The 17,430-nt window shown below is 38.7% G+C and overlaps 1 protein-coding gene across 7 annotated transcripts in view; it reads right to left on the reverse strand.

Moving 5' to 3' along the window:
* Positions 1 to 2,572: 2,572 nt before the first annotated feature.
* The window catches only part of SCUBE1 (signal peptide, CUB domain and EGF like domain containing 1), a 248,528-nt gene continuing 233,670 nt past the window's right edge, over positions 2,573 to 17,430 (reverse strand). For all 7 annotated transcript variants that reach the window (XM_071816413.1, XM_071816410.1, XM_071816414.1 and 4 more), the window contains 6 exons: positions 16,509 to 16,676; positions 15,471 to 15,632; positions 14,080 to 14,277; positions 11,657 to 11,809; positions 10,547 to 10,626; positions 2,573 to 9,413 (listed from right to left, as the gene is read on the reverse strand). In XM_071816413.1, the coding sequence (XP_071672514.1) occupies positions 9,261 to 9,413; positions 10,547 to 10,626; positions 11,657 to 11,809; positions 14,080 to 14,277; positions 15,471 to 15,632; positions 16,509 to 16,676 (914 nt within the window). In that variant the 3' untranslated portion in view covers positions 2,573 to 9,260. The remainder of the gene's footprint in view (positions 9,414 to 10,546; positions 10,627 to 11,656; positions 11,810 to 14,079; positions 14,278 to 15,470; positions 15,633 to 16,508; positions 16,677 to 17,430) is intronic.

A 17,430-nucleotide genomic window follows, 5' to 3' on the forward strand; every position in this document is an offset into this window, starting at 1 on the left:
AAGTTACCGCAGTATGTTATTCTCATTGTTTTCTTAGGAAGAGTGACTAATTTTCAGTGCCTGAACAATGCAGTCTGTACTCAGCCAAAGTGCTTGTTAAATTTAATGGGTTACTTTACATAGGTATTTGAAGAGAATGCAAAAAGTTCTCAGCAAGGCTGAGCTATCCAAGTCTAACGTAAGAGCCTTTACCCTTCTGGTGCTACCTGCAGGGGGCCAACCCATGCAGCCCTTGTGCCTCTGTCACAGCAGTCCCCAATGACTTATCCACCACTACCTCATTTAGTTCCTGCCCAGCAGCAGCCTGTAGCGGAAATTTATCATGATTTAGCATATGTGAACAAGCATTTGCCCCCAACAAATACAACTGGAGTTTTACAGAGTTTTGTGAGACTGGCAGTTTCTGGCTTTATTCCAAATGTTTATGGCTATCTGATCACAAGAGATCTGATGTGCATTCCCCATGTCATTTTCCTGTTGTTTCTGACTCCTAAATAAATACCATATTGGATAAAATGCAGAGATGGGCATTTATAGTACTTCCTTTGATTTACCTTTTAAATATAGAAACATTTCGTAGCAAAACTGGTCTGTGGCCACCCAGAGCAAGTGCATCTATGTTTATGTTGCCTGTCTAGCAACATGGTAAGACAGCACCAAGACCCCCACAGGGTTGGGAGAAAGCAGACTGGAGCCCATTGTTAGCTTCACATGCTATAGGATTTCAAGCACAGCTATGTAAAGCAGAAGGAGAAAAAATACACCACGGCAGGGCAATGTCTCCTAAAAATGCTCTGGGAATGATGTAAGGTTTGCAACTTACATAAGGATTTGGAGACATGTTGCCAGAGATTCACTGCTGACTGTCCATTTAGATGTTATTTGTAAGAGGCAAAAATAGCCATTTATTTTGATTGTACAGAGCAGGGCCCTTTTGTGGCACCAGGAGTCAGTCAGTGTTGGTGGCTGAACAAAGAATGTGTCTTCACTTACCTGCTGGGCTGTGCCCGAGCGCTGTTCATCAGGCCATGATGTTTTGTGAGCTCGTTGGGAAGTCATGGAAAAATCAGAGATGAGAACAGACCCCTCCTGTGATTCCCGTCAAGCAATGCCTATTTCAGTAAACTAGAATCTTGTACTCCAGTGCACATTAGCACAACAGATGAACTTTCAGTGGCTTTCACCCTTGTATGCAGATACTTCATTACCAGTAATTAATTTTACTTCCAATCACCTTTAGGAACTTCTGAGTTCAGCTTTCGTCTGCCTTTGATGGGAGCTGACTTTTCTGTTAGTACTTTAAAGCTATAAAGAGAGCTGAGTGCCATGTCACATGGCACTGTCTGTAGGGTGATAAAGGGCATGCTGTATCTTGGAGCATTATGAGGGTAACTGCCCAGTTTTTTGCAGCCAGTCATAATTTAGCTGCATCTCTCTTTATGTCTTTCAAATCTGTCAGTGACACCAATAGTCACCAGTCATACTGATAGTATTTATATCATTTACAACATACATAAAATCAGCGGGGCATGCTGTCATATGATGAACACTTTCTCTGAACAAGATAAACTGCTTACACAAGAGCATCCACAGAGTACCATGCACTGTGCTGGTATGTGAGTCTGCCTGTTCTACAGTAGGTGGCTACTGCAGTGTTAACAATGCCCCACAGGCTGTGCACATCCCTAATGAGTGCTGCTGAGTAGCAAACCTGGTATCAAGTGTTATCAACTCAATAACATCCACGGGTTTTGTCTGCCCTAGCATGCTGTGTACCCTTGGTGGCAACTTGCACTTCTTGCACTGCAAAAGATCATGTAAATCAGATCTAACTGAGCTATTGATGTCACTACAGTCTGTCAGTCTGTCATAATCCATTTTTATCATTACCAGCATCAGGAGTTTCACTTGGGCCACTGATGGTACAAATTCTACTTGCTTTGTAATCTCAGACTGCAAAAGTGTAACTATCATCGTAAAATTCAGCAGCAAGAAGCACCTCCGCAAACGCACTTTTTTACAGCGGAGCTAGAGGGAGAAAGGACACTCGATCTCTCCTTACATCATCATTTTGGGTGCAAGTGTAGTTTCTTCTCAACCTAATCCTCAGTGGGATAAGCAGCAGGTGAGTTTGGAAGTCACCGGTCTTCTTGGCAGCTTGTGGTGGGAACAGCCCATCAGGCCATCAGTGGAAGAGAGCTTCCTTCCTCTTTCTTTGAGACTGCTTTTCAGTAGAGGGGTGTGGGAAAGGGCACTTGTATGAGATATACATAACACCAGAGTTATTTTAAGAAATGGTTAAAGGTGCTGGAGGGATGTTGACATGGTGCTTTGCTGTAGCCAGGAGTTCTTCTTGCTTTGAAAAACCCTCCTTGAAGTCTATTTGGAAGGAAATCTGTGTCCCAGCAGGCACAAACTCCAGTTGTTTGATGAGAAAGAAGCAGCTCTCTGTTGCCAAAAGATGAAAATTAGACCAAAATATGTAAATGCTATCAAGAGGTGTTCTCTTCTGATTCCTATGTACATTGCAGTGGAGTCTTTTCCATGTACAAAAATAAATGGCAGGCAGGGCTATCCATTCCATTTTACGTTTATTATGAAAGTGATTTTAACAAAAGTTTTATTACATGCTTCATTTTGAGCTTTGACATAGAAATCAAAGCTATTAATATACAGAGGCAAAAGGAAATGTATTTTCTTATAAGGTACATTTACAACAACATTTTCTACTACAAATCTGACAGTATTGTTAAAATATTGGTAAAGCCCAGACCACTGTATTTTATTTTCTAAGTATCAAATTTTGTACAGTTATTCACTATCTTTGCTCTAAACTATCATGGTACATTTCATATGGAAATAGCTGTTTGTACATAATTTACATTGGTAATAAAGCTTAGAAGTCCCAGCAGCATCTACAAGGGTTTAGTTCCAAATGTCACTCTTGCTCAGTGACTTACACAGAGCAAGTTGGTATAGAAGCCAATATTACGCTCCAGGTATTTTCTCCTGAAATCTGGTCTAACAGAAATTCCTGCTTAACAGATGACGGTTGTGATGACTGTGAACTTTATGCAGGTGAAACCACAACTGACCTCGGTGGCACTTTTGCTTAAAAAAGGCTCTACGAGCTGATCCAATTCAAGGCTTTATCACTTCCACTGCTACCTAGGAGCACCGAGATACTGTACCTTTCCTTGTCCTTATACTGTATTTGGGTATAACCTTTTGACTTCCCTTTTATTTCTGAGTTTTGTGTTGTTTCTTATCCTAACAATGGAAGAACTAATACTAGCTTTAAAGTACATATTCTTTATATGTTGTGAAAATGGCAAGCACTTCAGAATGACACTTGATAGTCAACTCTGTGAAAAGTAGGAGGTTAAACTGCCCTGGAAAACTCCTCCTATGATGCCACTGAGACTGCAGAAGTAACAGGAGCAGTAATCTGGAAAGGTGAATCTGACTACTGACCACCTCCACCCCAGTCTCCTAAAGTACCTTTTTAAGCATCATGTGGAGTATTTGCTGCTGTCAATGCAAATTAATGGCCTTTCTAAGGTATAAAACATAGAGAACAATATTTACAAAATAATTTTAATTAAAAAGTAACAAAAACAAACTCTAAAAAACTATATTTTCACAATCAATAAAATAAAGTTTAATTAAGCAAAGCTACTTCTTTTTCTAGATTTTAGAAATTTAGCTAAAATTGAATTGCAATTGTTTGTATATCTTTAAACTTGTTATCTCCGCTTTCTGAATACAGATGGTTTAAATTATTACATCTAAAGGTACTTCTGTACATTTTACTCTTGTATAATACATATTAATTTCATAGATTAAAAGCTTAGTGATGAAACTGAATAAATAAATGAAATATCAAACTGGAATTGTATATATTCAGATACTTAGATAACAGTTTTTTGACATTAAGAGTTTATTTCCCAATCTGTTTCTATTCAGATGGAAAATGTTACAGTAAAACATGACACTTCTCCCTGAATCCAAGTCTCACACTGAGGAGTAAGTTCATGTTACCTTATAGAGATCTCCCTTCTTCCATAAATTCTTATGCGAGTTGTGGGGATTTTTTTGGTTGGTTGGTTATTTTCTTCCTTTTTTTTTTTTTTTTTTAGTTTTTTTCCTTTCCCAAGTGCTTACAACAGTCTCTCATCCTAGAAAATTATTTCATTAAAGTTTCAAAGTATTTAGAGTCTATAGAACCTCTGCAGTTACTACCGTTCCTGTCAATTGGTGGTTTTAAGCTATGAAAAAAATGCAACTACTTGAACTCAAGATACAGGCACAAGTAACTGCATGTGTTGCTCACTCCTATCATTAGAAAAGGAAAAATCCAAACCCCTGAGTGGCTGAGAAATTTGCCACTGGGTTCAGTTGCTGAAGATTTCACTCCAATTCCTTTCTTAAGAGCACTCAAAGGTATTTGGAGAGTCCAGCCATGGGAACTGTCACAGAGCAGTTTGGTTTTGCTGGTAAGGATCTGTCAGCAGTTCCTGTATCAGAGTCATACCACTGCTTTTGCTCCTGAAGTTCCTAACTTGTTCTTTGCAATATTAAAACTGGCTTGTTCACTGATAAGACTGAGCTGAGAAATCTGAATCTGCTGGGCAGGCTTACAAAGCGGTATGGGGTGGGGTGTGACCTTCCTCTTTGAATGCTGAATGCAGGTAGGTGTTTCTTGTTTGTGTGGCATCACCCTTGCGTTCTGCTTGCAGACAGAGGGCTACAGGTGAGCTGTGCTCTTCCAAAACCAGCTGGCAACTCAGAATAAGGACTCTCTGAAAACTCTGCGACTAAGCCTGTATTTATTTAAGGTAGTTTAAAACTGAACTAAACAAAACCTAGCTTACTAGGTAAGCTGGTTTTAAGTGAGCTTACTTCTTTTAAGTAGTATAAAGTTGATGCATAGGAAAGATGAGTCTAAATCTTCAGCTGTTATAACACACTGTGATTTAACTTTATTCTATAGGGGAGGCATAACCAGGAAATAAGTTTATTTTGAAAAGTTGCTCTACAGGTAAAAATCTAATGTATGATGGGAAAAGGAAGGCAGGGCAAGAAAATGGGCTGAAAGAAGACTTCAGCAGCTTTAAATCCAGTTTTGATGAGGTAAATCTTCAGGGAGAGTAAGTCTTGCTATTGCGGGCAAGATGCAGGTGCCAAGGTACTGAACGCTGAAAGCTGATGCTTCCTTCACTCAAATGACACACGCAGGCACCCTGCCCACAACAATCACTAATGAGCACTTTCATGGCATGACATAGGGCTTGATTAGCAACTTCTGATTGTTGCAGGCTCCTGGACTGCAGCAGGAATACAGGTGGTGATTTGGTGGCATGTCAAAATTTTTAGGGATGATTCACGACTCCATCACTAAAAATAAGTGCAGTATTTAAAGCAGGAGGAGAGGCTTAACATAGTAAGTGCTACAGGTGCAGTTTTTAAGCATAAAGGAATTTGCAAATTGAAAATGCAAAACTCAGTTTGTGATGTGGAATTGCACAATCACAAATGGACACTTGTTCAGCCTTCCTGTAACAACACATAAACCTGTTGTTGCATACAATGTGCAATTTTATAAAAACAGACACAGGGCTGTATTTATTTAATATGTTTAAATGCAATATTTCATGTTTAGGGTAAAAGCCAAAATTTTATATTCTGCGATGTATTGATTAATTTCACAAAGCTGGTTATCTTAAAGGCGGCCATACTTCTTGTATGGTTTTTGATTCCCAAATATGTCTGTCTTCTCCATACAAGACATTCCTTGTTGTTGTACTGTTATTGTGTAGCACCAGAATGTTCTCTGACTTAGGACAATGAAGACATCCTATACTAACGAATGAAGAACTGAGCTCACCTTCTATTTGGTGACCACGAGTTCCTATAACTCTAAATCTAGTATGAAAGTCCAAGTGTTTTTAACTTTTAGAGCTGATGTAAGAACTCTGTGTTGTTGTACAAATCAGCTGAAAAAGGTTCAGACAGTCCTATATACCTCTTGTCATTACTTATTTCATTACAAATTTTCAAATCCAAGGGCATTTCTATGCAGAGCTGCAAACATTCAAACCTGACTCATTTTCTAAATGTATCACCTATAAAACCCTACATATTCAGAAGCATTTCACTGTATACTTTTGAAGACCAAATCATTCTCTTTCACTGCTTACAGCAACACAAGGTCTGAATTTGCTGCAGAACTTCTTGAGCACCCTGTCCTGACTGCGGAGTCCATGCCTTGCCATGGCTCCAGGGAACATGAGCTAACACACACTCTCAGACTGCCTGTCAAGATGAACCAGACAAAACCCTGGTTTTGTCTAATGTGGTTTTAAGTCAGGGAAAGTTGTACCAGAACTAAACGCAGCTGGTCCCTCCTGGATTCCCCTCTTACAGCTCTACCAAGGTCCCACTAGCAGTGGCCACAACTGGCATGTGTCCCTCTCGTAGTTGTTATCTGGCACTGGATTCCCCATGTAGCCGAGAATCTGGAAAATGTTACAGTGCTGCCGGTGGTGTCTGGACTCATGAGGCAATTACTTTCAGGCCTGTTCCAGACAGAAAGTCTGTCCTGCTTGGTACCAGTGTTGTACAGTGGTATTATGTCCAAACATGTGAGCTGTTAAGCACAAATTTGAGCACGTATTTTACTAAATTCACTGCATAGCATCAGGTTCCAAAGTTCACTTACTGAAGTCTGAAATGCTGAAGATCACTGTAAATTGTTCAGCAAATAAAGAAGTTGTTTTTTTCTATATCTTTCAGATCTTTTCCTTCATATCTTTCAGTAGAATGGCTGCAATCCTGACCCATTCTAATAATTCCAGATAACCTATCAGACTTTTAAATACTGTTTAGCTGAAGTAGCTTTTTACCTATATACTTATAAATAATTGAGTACCTAAAAAGATTTTTGTGTTTTCTTTAAGATTTTTTTTTTTCCTACAGATAACTCCTGTTAAGGGAATAAAAACCTGTAATTATTTTTGTTCCAGGCATGCACTGAATCTAGGACTGATGAGATGTTCTCCTTTGAACAGAATGAATATTTAATAAAAGTAGTTTCAACATCCTCCCAAAAAGTCAGGTTTAGCAGCCTTCGAAACAGGACTTTTATGTTACATTTTGAAAGGAGGGTTAATATATATACATATAAGTTAAAGAGAAAGCTCATCAAAGACCTAAGATCTGTGAGTGAAAAAGTTGAGTTGTTAAACCCTACGTTAAAACTGTTCAGGCACAGAAAGATAAAAATTAGGCTCTTCAACAGAAAGTAACGAAAGCAAGCAAAATTACAAGGTGGCCAAGTAGAAAAATGCAACAGAATACTTAAGGTGTCTCTAAGAAACAGCATATTCAACCACTAGTAGCCAACAGAAAACAACTTTGTAAATTTTAACATTACTTGCTCAAAGCCAAAATGAAGTGTAAGAAGTTAACCGTAACCACCTTTAATGTATGTCCTTGAGAGTGTCCAAGGGTATGCTAAATGACAGGGTAGATACAATGCAGTGAAGCAAAACTGTATGTTTGTCTTTTTCTGAAAGGATGTTGGCATGACAGTTCATGTCATAATGTAATAAACTTGTAGGATCAAAAGGGAAAATGATATATAAGAGGAAGGGACTTAAAAGGAAAGAGGCTGAAATATTAATAACATTAGTTCCTCTCTCATTGAAATTAGCTCCTGTGCCAAAAAACAGCAGGAAACACAGGATTTACCTCATCTAAACCCACCAGTACCTGTCATTCTGTGAGGAAGGCCTGATCGCACAGCTAACGCTCTCCTGCAGGCCATACAGTCCCCACGGTTGATGGGCACTGCGATTGCAAATTTGTGACAAAAGGCAATGCCAGATCTCTAAAGACTGAAGGGCCTGGCCTCCAACTCATCTGTAAAACTGGGTCCTTTTCACCCCCTCACCTTCCTTAGAGTCTGGGCCTGTGACACAGGCGTGTTCCCAGCATTTTAGAGCTGGCAGCTTTAACATAAATTCCTCCTTGGTGAACTCTTCCCACGTGTGTCATCCTCAGGGGTAACTCGGTCTGCATGTGAGGGGTTCCCAAGGAAAAGGCAAGAGCTGACCCTTTACTGGACAGCAGTTGCATCTTAACTGATGTTCTTTTTCCTGGAATAAGGTATGTCGAAAGAGATTGTCCCAGAGTAAACCATTATCCAGTAGTATAAAACTCCAACAGGCTTCAGTTTGGTGTTAATGGAAGTGACAAGCACTTGGAGAAGTCATTTAATCATCTAAGCAAAGTTACAAATAGATACGAGTAAATAGGGTGTGTGGGAGTAAAGATTTAAGCATGAATAATATTTACAGTTACTAAAGATAACATTACTAATGTACCCACAAATAGAAGTATATATTTATATATTTATATATTGTACTTACTTAGATGCTCTATTAACAGAAAGAAAAACAAGACTACTACTGTTGCTGTTCATTTCTCACCTATCCTATTGTAAATGCCTTCAAAGGGACCAACTGGTTTATAGAAATCCAGAGCTAAATCTGTTTCAATGGAGTAATTGGCAGTGGCAAACCTCTGAAGAAGTTTAGAAGAGGACAGATAAAAACACTCGGACATTAGGGCATGGGACTCAATCTTAAGTAATTCATAGAACAAAATTATACATCTGTTTCTTTTTTTTTTTTTCTTTCTTCTTTTTTTTCCCTTTTGATTTCTACTTGGACAGAACTTCCGCTAACCCACAAATAAGAAATAACAAAATTTAGATTGTTTTGTTTTCTTCTAAAGATTCAAATATAAACTTCAAGTGCAATTCAAAATCCAAATATTATTTATACTACATACTTCTTTCTACAACAGAACTTATCTGCAGGTAGTTTCATCAGATTTGAATAGATTCCTTCTTTGCCTTGATGAACGTTGTTGTTGATGAAAAGTAAAAAAGCTGGAAAGAATATTTTTCACATAATGTAATTTCAAAAGGAAAGTGAAGATACACTAGTGCAGACACAAACTTGGATCTTCAACTAGATGCACTCGAGGATGCACAAATTTTTTTGTAGTAAAAATCCCATTCAGAACATTGGCTTTTAATGGTTATATTAATAAAACATTATAGGGATTCTTCAATATACAATTGAAAACAAAGACTGCAAAAAAGAGCCTTCAAATTAGCAAATGTTTCTACTATGGAGGAAAGACAATATTTGACAGGAATGCAAAGTAACCCAAAATTGAATACCACTAGACTATTTGTATGGTCGTAGAAATCTGGAAACTTTTGATCGCAGTAGCTTTATAAATGATCTTGGAAACATCTCTTTTGACTCTTGTGCTGTGTACTTGAAATAGTTTTGTGGATGTGCCAGTACATCAAAGAGAGCTTTAATCAGTTTCTTGTCCTATGGGAGATAACATACATATTGGATAAATATATAGTTTGGATTTAATGTCAAAATTATTTAACAACATGCACAACTTTACTTGGGTAAATCAGTGTAAGGAAACTACTCCATGTTGCTGTAGATTTTTATACTGATGAATCTATCGTGCCGGATGTTTTTTTGGCAATTAATGTTCTTGGAAGGTCCTGAACTGAGAGTGGAGGTGCTGGGTTAACACAAACCAGCTGCAGAAGGTGGGCATTAGAATTGCAAACTGCCTCTGACTGCCCTCCCAGCCTGTTTCACGCTGCTGTCCAGGGCCTTCCCTCCATTAAGAAGAGAGAAGGCTGCTCTTCTGTGATGCTGAGCTCTTTAAGGACCTTCTATTGTACCTTGGTAAAGCCTTGATTCAGGGCCTCAACTGAGCCCGTGCCTGACCGTATACACTGTGGCTGGGACCTGCGCAGACTCAAAGCTCTAGTGAGAGGACACTGGCAGGGCTGGAGCAGGGCTGGCAGGGGAGCTGGCTGTGCATCAGCTCCTGTCCTTCCAAGCTGTACATTTACAAGGCTGAATTTTGCCTTCTGAGCAGTTGTTTTTTTTTTTTTTTCTTTTCAGGTTTAACCAGTTAGTTGTTACAGGTGGCAGCCCAGCAGCCTTCTTCCCCAGTTGCCTCCAATGCGTTGCTTGTGCCTTTGGAAAACTGTTTCATAGACAGCTTACAATGGTACATTATGGTTATGTCTTGTTGAGGCAGAACAGTGATTTAAATAAACACATTTTTTAATGCACAGGAAATTCTAACTTAATGACTCATTTAAACACATGGCAGACGGAGGCTGAAGAAGGCTCTTCGAACAACAGGTTCTTCATTCTTCCTTGACTAATTTTGCTAACATACAATCACATTAGCGTACATTTCATTCAGTCCCTGATTCAGCAAAGATGTACACATGTGCTCAACCCAGCTGAGCTACTGATTTCGTGCTGCTCCAAATACCAGCATAAACCTCAGAAGGCAGAGAATTTAATTTGGGGTCACGCTTGAGGTTTAAATATTATGACCCTATCAGAGCAATGAGAACTATCTCGGGAAAATATTTAGTAAAAGGAATTCTTAGTTAGCCTCAGATAAAGCAGAACTTTCTTACCTTTAGGATTTCTTGATGGTTTTCTGATGCATATAATCGTCCATCTCGAACAATGTCTTCTATTAGTTGTTGGTAATCCTCTGAAAAATAAAGATCAGTTGAGTGACTGTTTGTGACCTCCTTTGGATGGATAATACCCAGACCTCCTCCTCAAGACAGAGTGGAGAAATGTAGCATTCAGTTTATTATTCAGTGTAACTCAAGATACTGTAGTCTAATCACATTAACATTCTGTACTGCTTTAGACTGGTAATTTTGAATTATCCTTACAAATACTAATTTATCCACAGAAAACTACTCCCTCCAGATAATAATGCTTTATTCTCTGCATTTTAGAGATGAAGAAACCTGGCCAGGGATATGAAATCACTGTCAAGAGTTACACAGCAGCACAGTCAGGAATGGATCCTTGTATTCTGCCCTGAGAACAGCTCTCACTTTGATTCTTGAATCACCAGCTTAATAGAGATTTTCTCATCATTCACAACATTGCACTGGTGTTTGGAAGAGAGACGGACTAACAGCCTGCCAAAGGTATCACAGAAAAGTCTTAGTTTTGTTAAAACGGAAATAATCTCAATGTCCAAAATACACAGTTTAAAGCATAATTTATATGACAAGCCAGACTGGTTTAAAATGTGGATTTATGGAAGTGGTTACTGAAAAAATATTTCTTTTGCATCATTGTTTTTTTCTTCTAGACTTCAGACTTTATTACTTTATACTTTTCAAATTTTTGTGGGTTACCAGTAGGACTTGATGAAGAGGTTTCCTAAAGTACACGGCAGCCAATGTTATTCTCATTATGCATGGGATAAATGCCAATTAAAAGGAGTCACATTGAATACAGTGGGATAAGGATTAAGTTTAAAGAGTTCTGTGTAATTTGCTGCCCGACCCTAAAGTATCAGAAAAAGTAATAAGAATAAAATTAGGCATCATTTCAAAGTCTTTGCAACCAGTTTTAAAGTAATTAAATGGACTAAAAGTTGAACTACATCAAGTTTTTCCTCATTCTTCTCTCCCTGTCATCAACATAAAAGAGATTCTAAAGGATAATTTTCTGGAATTCAGATATAACACACAGATGGAAAACAATCCCTTTCTCACCATCGTAAGTCACATATGGGACCTGAAATCCTTTGCCACTGTTTCCTTCATTTGACTTGAACTGAATCCAGAGCTTCCTTGATCTTGAGGTAAATGCAATAGGTCTCTCATAAGTCTGACATGTTTCATATGTAGTAATTGAGGTAGGAGAAGCTAGAAAGAAGGTTAAATAAATAAATGTTCTTTATATAAAATTGCTATCAATATTACTTATTTTGTGTATGACTCTAGCATTGAATTCCAGGGTTCCCATATGCTGGGCCCAGACAGGTAAAGAACAAGTCAGCTGCACCTCAGGTAGATGCAGTAACCAGCTTGTACCACACTCACTTTGGGGAGTTCAGCTGAGAGCAATAAACCACTTATGAGAATGTAAGAGCCCGGTGTCATGGTTCTGACCGAAAGATCATTGCGCACCGAAGGGTTAGGGAACCACAGAACAGTTAACCTGGGTATGGCCAGGCCTGTGCTGGGTTGTACGCCCAGTGTGGCCTTCGGGCCTGTGTTGTGCGGCACAAACCCCACAACTGCAGGATAACCTTGGCTGCTCCTTCTCACAAGAGGAACTTGCAGGCAGGTTCCACTTGGTACCACTGATTGTGCTACTGCCTGTCCTTGCCTTTATCTAAAAGTGCAGCAAGAATTTCTCATGAGAACATTGTTTCTGTTTGACAGTAGAAATGATAAATACAGTTGTTTCCTTGTAAGAAAAGCCTGTAATGGCTTGAATGACTGAAAGGGCAAAATCTCTTCTGTCGACAGTCTGCCCAGCATGCTGCGTGTGGATCAGAGGCCTGTTTGATGCCTGTGGTTCCCACCATCTAAAGGGATGTAGGATTATCTATACTATTCTGTCCTTATAATGATACTTCTAATAGATAACATTTTAAATTATACCTTCCAGAGTCTAAGTGCCCTTTCTTACTGGGATCAATGGACCAGCACTTCTCAGCACAAAATACCTGGCTGTAGGTTTGAGAAGAAAATGTCATTTATCTATACTGAAACAGAGCTGATAGCTGGGAACCAGAAAGACCCCCCATTTGCCCCTAACATAAATAACAGATGGAGGGTGTAGGTTGGCTTCAAATCATTATCCATGTATTGTGAGGCTCCTCTAAGTTGAAATGAATTTCAAACAAAAGGAAAAAATAGCTTCTTACCTAGTTAAAACAAAACAAAACAAACACCCCATAGCCACAGGTTAATGAGGGAAAATAACAAGGGTAACCTAAAATCTGTACTTGCTAGGGCTGAATCAGCTTCCAACAATGTTAGCAAAAAGAGACCTTTTGAATTGAATGGGATTTGGATTCCTGAAGTGCAGAAAGTGGATCTAAATGTGACTCTGCAACTGCCATCAGTAATGCTAGCAGCTGACCTTACATGAACTATGATGAATCTTTGGAAGATCTACTCTTATGATGCCAAACATACGAGGATCACAAATCACAGATCTGAAAAACTGCCCTCATTTTCCAGTGTTGTTGTTGTTGTTTTGGTACTGTTATGGGTACTGAAGTGAAAGTCAAACTTTTCCCTGATGTGCCTGCCTTTACTCACTGTTGGAACCACAGTTTGGGATTAGGAGGATGACTGATTTGTTTTGATGCAGTAAGTGGTTTGCTTTTAAAAAACTGATCTGGACAGATATCATTTCCTTCCATCTACGGTGACGTTTCTTCATGTACTAATCTGATACACAGAGATGTCAACACAATCCCTCAAGGATAAAAAGTTGTGAAAATTGTTTTAGCAAATAAAATACACAGTTTTAGCAAGTAAAATATGCTGTTTTAAATAAAGCTCCATATAAACAATTGGCTTTCAGGTTTGGTGCTTCTTGGAAATTTAGCAACAGATCACCAGAAGCTGGATGCCTACATAGAACTGAAGAAGGAGTGCACCTCATTGGTGTCTTAACTTCAGATGCTGTTGAATTAACTTCATAATCAACGACACAAGCCCCACTCCATAAAAATTGGGAAAACTTTGGATTTCTTGAGGGTGTTGTGTGTACCAGCCCATGTCACTGAACAGATTTAGCAAAACTGCAGCATATATATATATATATGAAAAGGATAAGTTAGATCACAGTTTGTACAGGTGATGGGAGACAGCTCTCCCAATATAACTTAGCATAACTTTCTTGACTCCTAGAGTGGCAGTGATTTATCCCATGTGGTAACTGGGCCAGACAGAAGCCCATTAACTGCTTTGTGATTCAGCCAAGACACCTGAATAATTAGTATCACTCTGTTAATCGTTATTGACACAGTGTTCTGTTTTAACTTGCTGTGCCGGTTCATTCAGGAATCTATTTAGAAACACTGGATAGATGAAGACAGTCATCCCTTCAATATGAACTTTCCACTCAGTCAGTTTGCAATAAATATTTATATAACACATGTCTGGCAACTTACCACTTTTTCTCATTACTAAAACATCACCGCATTCATCTTCAATTGGGAGAAATATCTCAGGTACTACGATGAGTATTCTCCTCTTTGGGGGTGGATTTATATTCCAAATGCATTCAACGTTAGCGGGGTAGTCTCCAGGATAGTTGGGTGATTCAATGTAGCCAGTATAATCCCCAAGTTCTCCTCCACAGTGCTGGTCTGTGGAGAAACATGAATTAGCATCTGTGTTAGCTGATTAGGTAATATGTGTTCTTCTAGATCTGTCAAGAGCAAGTCTAAACTCCTCCTTGTGGCTTTAGAAATGCATACTTTCTCCTCCAGCTGCCTCTTTGTTTAGCATGAAAAGCCTTTAGAGGAATACTTGATCCGCGGGGCTGCTCCAACTGATTTTAAAAACCTTAATCTATGGTGTATAAACCGATTCAATGCTTCATTCAGGCTGCTTTAACATTTGATTAAGAAATGAACATAGCTAAGTAAACATGATCCCATTTTGGAGGTATTCACACAATGGTTACTGCTAAGACGATGCTGACATGGAGAAGATATTCTGGTTTAACTTAATCTGTTTTTTAACCGGATTTAGCTGAATGAGTGTGATGATCCTAATAGCCAACCTTATCTTGATTACAGATCTGCCTTGCTTTATCTTAGATTAAGTGAACTAAAGAATGTCCACTGACGGATCAGGTTCTACTTTCTGAGCTTTCAAAACTCCTGTTTGAATTTGCCACAGAAGCTCAATTCAGTAAATTATTTAAGCTTGATCTCTCCAGGTCTACTCACTCACGTTAAACTAGATACATGTTTAAATATTTTGCTCAAAAATTATGCAAGATCAGAAAATGGTTTGAAAACAGCGAGTATCTAAAACAGCAAAGGGACAAACATGGTTTTCTTTTATAGATAAATCATAAAACTCCTTCAGATTCCTTACAAGTATCTAATTTGTTCAAATTATACTAGAAATGATGAAGGGCTTCAGAGATACATGGCACATAATCAGAATAAAAACTTCCAATAGACTTGCACATGAATAGTTATTTTAGATGACATTACCTAATTATCACAGAGATGTTCTCTTAAATTAGCATGGTAGGGATGAAAAAAATTGCTTGCATAAAATAATCAGTTGTTGATAAAGATAAAATGACACTAGAATCCTTGGGGATATTTAAAATGGTAATTGAAGATAGTGGGCTGAATACTGCAAAAAGAGCCTATGAGAAGATTTCACTGTCATGAGTGATCACCTGGCAATGGTATGCATAACCATATCTCCTAGTATTTTATAATTATTATAAAATGTCAAGTTACTCTGATAGAAGATATTGTGCTCTACTGATGCATGGAGGATGCTTCACCCCACAACTAATATAAGTGCAACTTACTTTTGCAGTGCGTAACATTAGTGGAGCCATCAAAATCTGTACTTGTGTTCCCAGGGCAGGTGATGCAGTAGTTTTGACCAAACTCAGGCTGGTATGTTCCCACAGGGCATCGAATACATCTGTGTGTTGTAGAGTTGTAGTAGTGTCCAGGAGAACAATGAACTGTAAGGTATGAGGTGTATTATCTTCAGAAAGTAGCAATCTGAGGTGCAGAACTTTCCTCTACCCTGGATCTATCTCATGATCCCTGTTCTGCAATGTATTCATTAGGCCATAAAAGGCAAAAAAGACCCCAGCTTCCCGTATTTCCCATGACAAAGGACCTTCTAACTAGAATTATGTTCCAAAGACTAGAGCTAAACCCTTATGAACTAGTAACACGTGCCACATATATCTCTCATTGCATTTAATACAGTGGTTTCCAATGAGTCTGTAATAAGTGGAAGCTGATACACATCTGCCTCAACAATAAAAATGCCTTTCCCAATGGCAGGAAAGAGGTTTCCATTTGTGTCTGTTAACTAAACCAAAATGGATTTGGGCAGATTCCTTCTTCAGCATTTGCACTGGAAGTTGACATTATGCACCATGCAATGTGTTGCACACTTACAGCTTCTGCCTAGTTCATTAACAATAAATCCTTAACTTTGTATAATTTCTGTAGTGTTTAGTTTTTTTAATCTGGTAAATAAAAATATACAGGACTTGAAGGCTAAAGCACTGTCTAATATAAGTTTGTCTTATTTCTTGCCATGCAGTGGGGCTGATTCACTTACCACTTGCAGCACTGACTCTCTACCTGCCTGTGGTAAATTCCAAAAAAAACATAAAGCCTGTTCAGTCTCCACAACCTTGGGAGATCGTTTCTAGGTTACATATTTCCTCACCATTTAATTTAATTTAATCTAATCACACACCGTGTTTCTACATGCAGTGACTACATTTGTTTTCGAGTCTTTCAAAGCCCCTTGGCAGTGTAGATTATAAACAAAAGGGTAAGCAGCAGGAACAGGAATTGTGGAAAGGTTTTAAATTCACCTTTAGTTTCGCAGTCTTGAAAGGAAACAGCACCTTCATACTTGGTCACAAGCCCACCACCACATGGAAAGCAGAGGGTCCTTCCTGGTTCAGGCTGGTATGTACCAAGAGGACAGACTCTACAAGGTTTAAAGCCATCTGAAGAATAGTGCCCTGGAGAACACTGCCCTAGAAATTGAAAATGATCATCTGTATTAGTGAGTCGACTTCTCTGGACAAAGTACTTAGTACTTAGCAATGCTTCCTTTAACTTAAACACATTACAGTAAGACAGCTGCAGATCATATTCTTATCTTACCTGCTAATTTTGTATTGTTCCTGTAACTGCTTCCTAGCTTCCTAAAAACATCACCAGTAAATACATCTGGTTTCTTAATAAGCTCTTTGCTATCTATGTTTCTTTTTGTTCTTTTTCTTTTATTGCAAGCGCTCTATTAAGATGTTGTTTGAATGCTTTGTACTTTCACCAAGTCTTTAATCTGAGAATTTCAAAGCCCTTTGTAGGAAAAAATGAAAATTCGCACCAAATCTATGGAGGAAGTAATTTTTTAAATTTTTTTTTTTACATCATAGGTATGGAAACAGCAGATCATGCGATTTACCAGACTGGATGGGACCAGTCCAGCACCCTGTCTGTGAGAATAGCTGACACCAGCAGCTTTCCAGGTAGCTGTGACAACTCGTGCTTGTCAGAAGCTCTTCTGCCAGAAAAGGGTGATTTGTGTAAAGCAAAGCACTTTGTGAATGAGTCTACTGACAGACACAGGGTAGTTTCTAAAATTGCTCTCCAGGCAGTTTCTGATAGGTGTTCGTTTGGCTTGGTTCTTGCTAGCTTGGGTACTTTACTCCTTGACAAGCTGCCTGAGAATCAGGATGTCAGGTTTTTCAAGATTATGGCGTTAATGCTTGTCTTCACACCACC

This window comes from Patagioenas fasciata, chromosome 1, assembly GCF_037038585.1.
Source record: "Patagioenas fasciata isolate bPatFas1 chromosome 1, bPatFas1.hap1, whole genome shotgun sequence".
Taxonomy (NCBI): Eukaryota; Metazoa; Chordata; class Aves; order Columbiformes; family Columbidae; genus Patagioenas; species Patagioenas fasciata.